This window comes from Bremia lactucae, linkage group LG6 (assembly GCF_004359215.1).
Source record: "Bremia lactucae strain SF5 linkage group LG6, whole genome shotgun sequence".
NCBI lineage: Eukaryota > Oomycota > Peronosporomycetes > Peronosporales > Peronosporaceae > Bremia > Bremia lactucae.
The window spans coordinates 6,652,761-6,662,989 of NC_090615.1; the positions used below are offsets into that span (position 1 = coordinate 6,652,761).

Sequence of the window (10,229 nt, forward strand, 5' to 3'; positions counted from 1 at the left end):
ATAAAGGCGCAGCTGGGTAAAACCACAACGCCTTATGCTCAGACAATTATTCTGACATAGAAGATTTGGAGCCTAAAGCTCCGCCAACGACACGTGAACGTGCTCAGTCGGTGTCACAAGCCAGTGGTTTGAACGTGGTTATATGACGGGTGGCATATCACGGATGCCCCCTAAATCTAAATGGCCTCGTTTCAACGGGCCAGGAGCGTCGCTCCTAGAGCGCGCTCGTTTAGACGGACAAAATTATTATGGCGTCTTTTAGTCATAGAAGGCTCAGGGAAAATCTTTGGGCGTATTTTCCCGATCCCGGTCGTGTTGTGTTGCGTTCAAATGAAACACCCGACCAATACAAATACGAGGCGGATTCACGCGCCGCATCTATCCGCATTCCGATGCGATAAAACAGCGGTCCCAGCAAATTAATTTTGCCCGCTTGCGTGTGAAAGAATGGCGGTACTGTACACACAGTAATTGCATTTTTAGGCCAGGTAGCCGTACTTAATGGTAATTTTTCACCCACTCTAAAGCGTTCATTATTTTTGCGAGCATTTTGGTCCGCATATTCTTTTTGCTTGTCCTGTGCGCTTGCCATCGCGTCACGGGCTTTTCGTGCGATTGCTAATCGCTCATCCACAAAGCGTTGAGCCTCCCTCACGCTTTAAGCATCAAACTCGCCTATGTCACCGCTGAGAGGTCGGTCATAAGGCGTAGTTTTATTGACCACTGCTAAACTAGCAGGGTCACGAGGGCAAGTTTCTGTCGTTGAGATGATACCTACGCGGGTGATCGTCATATTGACGAAACTGTGTCCCTTTTTCGCACCGAGCAGAGTAAGGGGCCTTCCCCCAGTAAGACTCGGGTTGCGCACAAAGAGACTGGCGTCCGAGGATGGCGCAGTCCGTTAATATAAAACGGTGTCTTACCCGTACTGGCGTTGGACACTGTTATTTATAGCGAACTCCACAAAGAGCAATTGCTTGCTCACTCTTTGGGAGTTGCTGTTGTGCGCAAGACATCCACCACGACCCGATTGGCACGTTCTATTTGGCCATCGGTCTGGGGATAATCTGCGGTCGACATGTGGAGCTTGCTACCTAGCAGCTCGAACACATATCGCCAGAAACCACGTAAAACTTAAATCCCGGTCCGATACTATGGACTTGGGCATCGCGTGTAGTCGGTAAACATGATCCAGGAACAAGAAAGCTGCCTCCTTGCCTGTGATCAATGCTCTACATGATGCTAAATGCACCATTTTGCTTAGTCTGTCTACAAGGCGTAGAGCCCCATCCGACCCTTGGGATCAGGCGGCATGCCAAAGATGAAGTCCAGACTTACTGACTTCCAACAGTTGGTTGGAATCGGAAGCGGCTTCAGTGGCGCACTGCTGGACGGTGCAGGCTTAATGCGCTGACACTGTTCGCAAGAGCGAATACAGTTGGCCACCCATCTATATAGGTGTGGCCACCAAAATTTCTCTGACACTCGTAAAAATGTCATTTCACGGCCCAGATGCCCACTAGATGGCGCATCATGGAGCTCGTGAAGGATCATCAACGTGAGATCTGTGTAATGAGGCACATAGATTCTCAAGGGATCACAAGGTGACAGCTGATGCCATAACAGGCCATCGCTGTAGCTAAAGCGATTGAGCTTAGCTTTCAGGTGCGACGGAAGGGAAACCTTTCGTCCACGAAGTGATCCAACAGCAGGCGACAGTGGTCGTCCTGATTGTGGCTCTCTTTTATATCCGAGGTTAATAAGCTCGTCACGTGGTATGCCTTCATGGCTGCCAACGTTGACGGCTGAAATTGTGCTTTCGCACCAGACACACTTTCCTGGTGTCTAACCTCGAAGTCTGGTCTGCACGATAAAGCGTCAGCCAAGACATTCGACTTACCCGGCTTATATTTAACTTTGAAATTAAATTCAGAGAAGAATGTGAGCCATATTGCCATTCTAGGCGAGAGGTGCGGTGAGATTATTGCGGTCCGCAGTGATGCGTGATCGGTATAAACCACAAATGGTTCGGTGCCCAATAGATGCACACGAAACTTAACAAGTGCATACTATATTGAAACTAGCTCTTTGTCACGCATGGGGAAACTCAGTTCTGCGGCTTTTAAAAGACGGGACTGAAAAGAGATAACGTGGTCAACGCCGTCGACATCTTTCTGCATGAGCGCGCTGCCGGTTGCAAAATTGCTTGCATCGCAGACGACGCTTAAGAGCTTATCCGCGTCTGGCAATGCCAAGACCGGTGCCTCTTCAAGAGATTGCTCCACTTATGTGAACGCACCATCTTGTTCTTTTAACCAAACCCATTCTGTGTCCTTTTTAGGAGATCAGATAATGGTTTAGTTTGCTTAGCATAATTCTTGCTATATTTATGCAAGTAATTAGCGAGCCCTTGCAATTGGTGCAAATCCTTCACGTGCCGTGAGATTGGCCATTCCTTACTAATTTTACCTTGTCTGGGTCTGCTCGTACACAATGTATACCTACGATGCAACCCAGCACAGGTATCGCAAGGACCCCTATGACGCACTATTGCAAGTTAACGTATAACTGGGCGTCCTTCAAAGTCTACAACACAGCGTCTAAATGACGCTTGTGCGACTCCATTGCGCTCAGCCCGTCCTCGGCCCTAATGTGCACAAATACATCGTCAAAGTAATGAAGCGCGCGGCACGGTGCTGACGCATCACGTGAGCCATCCCCGGTTGAATGTCGCTGGGGTTTTTTTAACCTTGGGACATCACAAGCCACTCCCAAAGCATACCGCTTGGGGTGCTTACTGCCATTTCGGCTACATCGGACTCTCTCATGATTACCTGAGAGTAGCCATTAGCCATTCTTCAAATCCAACGCAAAGAGGACAGTTGATTTTCTCATGGAGTTCTAAAGACATCTTTCCGCGGGATTGGCGTTTGCGCCGGTATGGTCGCCGTGTTCAGCTTATTGTAAGCATGAACCACGCGCCATCCACCTGTGGCTTCACGCACACAAAAGGTCGGGCTGCAGTGAGGCGATTTGCTCTCACGCCTATGTCCCGCCTTGGTTCGCTTGTCGAAGAACTCATCGATATAATCGACTTGTTCTTTTAGCAACGGCCATTGCCTGGTCATACAATACTTGGCGCCAGGTTCGAGGTCGATTTCGTGCCCGATGACTGTCGGCTCGCCGTGACTACTTGTCATTGCCCTTTTCAATATCCCAGTCTCCAAGAGCTGGGTAGGAATTGGTGACGTTTGACATCCCGATGGCGCACCCTCGACTGTTTTCGACACGACATCAGTTGCATACGTCTCGCGCAGGAGCACATCCTCTCCCTTCCGGTGCCCTGCGTAGTGTTCGCAACTGTGCATGTACGCCAGTCTATCCATGGTTGGTATTTTGCCAACCATGGCATGCCTAGGATGAGGTCATATGGACTTTTCATACCTAGCACTGTGAACTTCTCTTTACAAACGAAGTTTCTAAAGCTGAAGGCGAGTTCTTGCACGCAAACGTGCCGGCAATTTAATACCTGAATCAGAGTTCTTTAAACATTGTAGCAGAGCTACACACTGTTCATCTTTGGCGTAAGCCATACGGATGAATCCAGTAATAGGCGACATTATAGTCGTTAAATGTAGAGCTCAAAATCCGGCCTGTGTGATAAAGCATCGGCCAAAGCATTCTGTTTGCCAGTCTTTTGCTTCAACTCGAAGCTGTATCGGACATTTTCTGTGATAGATTGGGCGACTCAGTCGCAGTGCGTTATCGCGCGTGATCTGTATCTATCACGAACGGCTTAGAGCCGAACAGATGAACTCTGAATTTGACGAAAGCAACCTTTGTAGCAAGTAGCACTTTGTCATGAACTGGGTGGTTCTTTTTCGCAGCTTTAAGATGTCTAGATTCGAACGCTATAATGCGTTCACGAACATCAGCATCTGTTTGTAACAAAGCACTCCCAATGGTAAAATCTGATGCGTCACAGACGACACTGAAAGGCCAATTTGAATTCGGTAGTGCCAGAATTGGGGCGTGGATAAGACGATCCTGAACTGCTTGAAAAGCATTATGTTCTGTGCTAGCCCAGCACCATTCTATATCCTTTGTAAGGAGATTATATAATGACCTAGCCGTACCAGCGTAATTTTCGCTATATTTGTGCTAATAATTGGCGAGATTTAATTACTTACGCAAATCCTTTTGGTTTTTAGGAACCAAAACTTCTGTGGATTTAACCTTAGCGTGTTTCATTCTTAGGCCTCTCTTCCCAATGAAGCACCCTAAGAAAGGAATTTCGACTGCGCCAAAAATGAATTTTGATGCATTGGCATACAATATACTTGTGCGCATACAGTCGAGCACTGCTCGCAAATAGTAGTAATGATTTTACATGTCCGACCGACCCTGCTTCGCACGACTGTGGACAAAAATTCCAGCAAAATAAGTCTGTGCATAACCTCGACGAGGGCGGAACAGTTGCGTTACTAGACGATTAAATGTTGCCGGGGCGTTGTAAAGCCCTTGTGGCATATCCAACTACTCGCATAGCATTCCGCTTGGGGTGCTAACCGCTGTAAGCGGGATATCGCTTGCTCGCATGAGCAGTTGGTAATAATAATCGACAAAGTCAAGTGCACTGTACATCGTACATTCCACCGTATTGTTCTGGAGAACATCCTTTCTAGGAATGGGGTTGTGCTGGTATAGTGGCATCAGCTTTTGTGTCATCTAGGACAGTTCGTCCAGAAGTGACGATGAGTTTACTCAATCGTCGGTGGAATGATTACCATATTAAACAAGTCGTTTGTCTCTAAGGCTCGGCCGTACTCCTCAATAGACATTTTATCTAGCTTTAAAAGAGCATGTAATGAAGGGATTGCCGCTAAGCTAACTTTTCCCTCAGTCTTACCGGTTACACTATTCACAAGCATCTATAATTGCTCACTCGCATCATTTTGTAAGGGTATAATCGCTTAGCGTTTCCACTGTCTTGGAGTAGAGACAATACTCCTCTAACTAGCCGGGACATCCACGTCCCCGAATTTTTCCGCCTGCATAAGTTCTATACCAGACATGGTGTCTAATTCGACATCCGACAAGGAGTTAGGTAACTTAACTTCCTTATTCAGCGAACGTTTACGTGTCGCTTCGCGTGCATTAATAGAGTCTGACCCAAGATGCCCTGGCGAACCGCCAATAGTGTCACTATTGACCCTCAGTATGGTGCCATCTCGGCTAACCACACTCGGTGGACTTAGACGTGACACTTCACAGATTTCAGGGATATTGCACCCTTGAGGTCCTGGCGAACCGACAATAGTGTCACTACTGACACTCAGTATGGTGGCACCTCGGCCGACCACACTCGGAGGACTAAGACGCGCTACTTCACGTATCTCAGAAATATTACACCATTGCTGACTCGGCCTTAGGCCAAGAATGCTTTCAGGATTCGGTATATCGTCATTACAACGAGTGTAACTCGACGGAGTACGTGCCGTTTTACTTCCTTCTTCTGTGTCGGCTCAGAATGAATGTTTTCAACATCGAAGTTTATTAACTCAGACTTTTCAATATTAAAGACACTGACAGACTCAGTCAATGATCCGCGCCAATAGCGCTTTGTTGCCTAGCAAAGGTGGGTTAATCACTCTCCAAAACTTTGCTACGAACATTGCGCGTGGCGCCTAACGTCTAAGACCTCCTATCGCTCCATAGCTCATGGCGTTCAGCCAGACCATTTGAAGGATGAGATCATAACTCGAATCTAAATTAGGACGAGACAGCGTTTTATACTGTCAAAATTCAGAAACTTTATGCCTAAGCTCTAAGGAACCTTAGAAACAGTGACACGAGTCCTAGTCGCTAAGCGAACAGTGATTGTATCACTTTTATGCGCTTTAAGCGCCTCGACGTGTTGTTGACTTCCCTAAATGGAAAGACGTCGAGCATAATTGCAAGACGCTCCTGAGTCAATTAAAATTGACCATGGCTTATCAAAGCTCTTCACAGTCGCTTGAGCGACTAACAATCCAGGCTTGTGCTCACGCCCCGTGCCATTACGCACTGAGCTAATCGAGGCTTGGTCCTGTGCACTCTCACCTTCTAGAGGTTTAACAGAGCCTAGGTCTTCCTCAGTAGGGCGCCCCGCACCTACTGGGTATCGCCATTTTCCCACTGGTACCAGATTTCTGGTATAGGTTGCAATGGGTGCTCTTTCGAGCTTTACGCGTTTTTCGTAGGGGACAGGCTGGACGTGAATGTTTGGTGCTTTCGCACACATAACATCTTAGGATGTTCTTATGCTGTTCCACAACTTGAATATCTCTTCTCCTTCCTCAACGAGCCTTAGATTCATGAGTTCCGGTCTATTAGACGGTACCCATGTGCTCGAAGAGCTTATCCGGTAAACAGGCGTACTAACACGAGCAGACTTGAAGTTGAACTCAGCGTGTAGTGCTATGGCATCTGCTTCCTCGAAAGAAGCAGGATGGGATCGGAATAATTTCGTCCGGGCAACGCCCTCATTGCACCCCCCTATAAAGACTGTTACGGCAATTGCTTCTTGCACCGGGTCTTGATGTAAAGTTGCGATGGGAGTTCTCAACCCCTAGACATAGTCTCCTAGGTTTCGTTTATCATGTCGAGTCGCTATGAGCTGTGATCGCATGCGAAAAGCCTGATCAGGCGGTGCAAATTTGCTGGTCATTTGCTGCTTCAGCGAATTCTATGAGGAAAAAGTGTCGGTTATGGACGTGCTGCACAAAAGTGCCCACTCCATGGCTCGATCTCCGATCATTAACATGGCCATAGCCACAAGACGGACATCTCCATCTGCCTAATCCAAAAAGGGAGGTATTCTGTCTTCACATTGACAACTAGAGGGTGATTATTAGGCTCTGAATGAGGTACATAGATGTACCGAGTTGGCATAGATGCCGCAAGGTGATCTTAAAGCTGTCCGATCAGGGAGGATTCATATCCCATTAAGGCTTCAAGCCTTGCATGCAAATCCTCTGGTCCCTGGGACATAATGAACTCTATATGCTCAAGCCCAAACAAAGTTTTGACCTTGTCATACGCTGTGCGTTGCGCCTCTGGAAGTTCTAAAAACGTTTTCATTTCAGTAAAGGCTAAGTCTTAAAAAGACTCAGGCGTAGATTGACTACGATGTATACCAGGTGAAGCGGAGCTATCTCGCTTCTTAAGTCAAGGAAAAATTTTGAGCTCAAAGAGTCTTTTAGTTCTATAGAACTAATAGGCTTAAAAACTCAGATAGTGGCACAAGCTATTGCTTAAGGAATTCTAGTTCAAGGGATTCAGGGTTCGTAAAAGCCGTATGTACCTTAGAAAGCTTTTATCTCTCACAGATCAATGCGCAAGCCTTAGGAAGGCACTAGACGCTTTAGATCAAAAGGAGAATAATTAGAGTAGGATATAAGGGTATTTTACCCGTAAAGTATATGTACCACAACGGCGGTTCACCAGCGACGTGTGCTACATCACATGCAATATGCTTCCGACTCTCCATAGCAGTTCCGGGTATGTTTCGGCTTCTTTTCAAAAGGGATACATTTATTTAAGCTAAGTTATCATAATAAGTTTAGCAACCACAAATTCGTCGATTCCCGTTACATACTGAAGCGAAGGTAAATGGTCAATTAAATCTTAATTAGATAGATGTTTGTGCGACACTGTAGTTATATGAAGATAGCTACCCCGGTCGCCTTTCGTGTAACGGGGTTTATCGTTACATGAAATTAACACTTAAAGGTTGTTAATTGATATATTATCTAAAAGGTAGATAATATTTGGAGAATATTACTTTACATGGTAATATTCTAAAAGCTTATCCATTGGTAGATTGAGCCCATTATATCTACTTTCTACGCGATCCAGTCAGCGCTGGACGCGCGCAAAGAGAAAGACAGATAAGACTTTTAGTACATGTTTTGTGTTAGTTTATAATTAAGTTAGCATCAAGTAGATAGACAAGAAATACTTAATTATATTAATGCAGTTATTAATTTACCCTCTTTAAAGCAAGTGTTTTAAAGAGAGTCTTCCTCTGCACGTACTAGTGTACGTGAAGTGACGTGAGGCACCACTCGCACTGAGGCAGTGCGAAGTGGACTTGTACTGAAGCAGTACAAGTCAGTAGTGCCCCGTTACATTTCGTGCAGTCGACAATATTCCCTTATAAAATATATATTCATTTTGTTTCTCTAAATGTTGTTTTCGCGAATCAAAAGGCGAAACTGTTCAAATACACATTCATTTAAACTGAAACTACTGGTTTTCGTAACTGAGTCCTAAAACTCTTGAATGTAATCCACACTTTTAACATATCTATCCAATCTGCTCTCACTTTATTATGAGCCTAAATGCCAGTGTGGCGCCCATATTATAATGAAGTGTAGGGAGAACCGGAATTGGCTCTTTTGTCAAAGTAGAGTATGATAGCAAATACGAGTTAATTGCAACAACTTTATAAGCTCTGCATTCGGCAGCTTTAGTTGAAAAGACGATGTACAACACTGTCTAAAACCACGCTTGATAATGGTCACGAGAATGTAAACGGATCGACTCCATTATTAGAATTTACTGAACGCCAAGGTTGCGGCGTAGACGGCGGGAAAAGCTGGCAAGACCACCACTAGTCGGCATCTCGGACATACCACCACTTTCACCAAGCTTTCTATGGTCTACACCCCCACCAAGTCCGACACCAGCATCAAGTTCGACGCCACCGCCAAATCCGACATCATGAAGTTCGACGCCGTCACCTACGCCAGCACCGCCTTTAAGGCCGACTCTACCACCGATGCCAACACCACTATCGAATCCGACACCCCAACCGAGTCCGACACCCCCACCAATGCCGACCCCCCCATCAAGTCCACCGCCAAGTCCGACATCATGAAATCCGACACCGCCGCCTATGCCAACATCGCCACCAAGACCGATTCTGCCACCAATGCCGACACCACCATCAAATCCGACGCCATTTAGTCCGACGCTGCCGCCAACTCCGACACTTCCACCTATGCCGATACCATCATCACTGTCGGCAGTGCCACCAAGTTCGGCCCCACCATCGATGCCAACATTTCCAGCAAGTCCCACCCCGCCACCAACGCGAATGCCACTATCATGTGCAAATACGCCATCATGCCCGGCACCGCTTTTAATTCCGACACTTTCGTCCAGTTCGACACTGTCATCATCGCCGACATCGCTACTATTGGTACCGCCACCAACACCAACGCCATCACCAATTTCGGTATCGCCGTGAAAACCGTCAATGTCACTATGATCAATGCTTTCATTCAATCCAGCGCCGCCACCGAGGCCAACACCCCAGCTTAATTTTACGTTGCCACCCAGTCCGACCTCTTTATCATGTTCGACGCTACCACCAAGGCTGGCGCCAATGCTAAATTCTTTTCCAAGACGTAGGCTTCCACCAAGCCCGACACCCACGCTAAAACCAGCATCCTTTTCATGATCAGCACTCGTTACAATAGATGCGTCTCCGGCATTTTTACGAACGTCGACGTCTCCAGCACGGCCAGTATCTTCATTGATATCGACGTTACCGCCGGCGCCGGAATGAGCATCAACACGATCATCGTTTGATAAAAGAATCGTGTCCTTGGTTGCGTTAGTGGTAGCGCTGATTTTGTTTGGGCCATATGCAACAGGTAGGATCTCGTTGGTTGCATCCAAAAGATTCGGCGCGGATTGCGTGTTGGACATGGAGGAAGCAATTATCGGACCGGTTGGAATCGAGTCATTTGCTTCGTACGTCATCGTACATTCCGCAGCATGCGCACGATTGACGTGATCCGAATATGCTGACAGCGCGACTGCCACTGTAAGAATTTTGATGAAAGTCTTGCTCGATAGCATTGGTGCGTGTTGGAAATTGGGATGAAGTTGGAAAGGTTGCACGTAACAGAATTACTCAAGTCGAGTGCAAGTTTGGTAATGAGATGTGGTCATGCAACAACTCCAAGTGTTATGATGATTTCATTGCCATGTGTTGTGTCTCTTTAGCAGCGGAAGATACAGCATACAACATGTACGGTTAAAAGCCGGTTGGGATAGTCCAAACTTACCTTTTCAGTGATTTGTCGTATCGATAAAGATGGTAAAGGGTGTGCCACCAATTTGAGTGCTGTAAACCACATGGATCACAATTGCGTGACTTACGTCGCTAATCCTGT

At 46.6% G+C, this 10,229-nt stretch overlaps 1 protein-coding gene across 1 annotated transcript; it reads right to left on the reverse strand.

Moving 5' to 3' along the window:
- Positions 1-8,601: 8,601 nt before the first annotated feature.
- CCR75_004573 (uncharacterized protein) lies at positions 8,602-9,912 on the reverse strand (the record flags this gene model as incomplete). The annotated part of the gene is made up of 1 exon (XM_067962659.1): positions 8,602-9,912. The coding sequence occupies one exon, from the start codon at positions 9,910-9,912 to the stop codon at positions 8,602-8,604; it is 1,311 nt and encodes a 436-aa protein (XP_067818026.1).
- Positions 9,913-10,229: the final 317 nt, after the last annotated feature.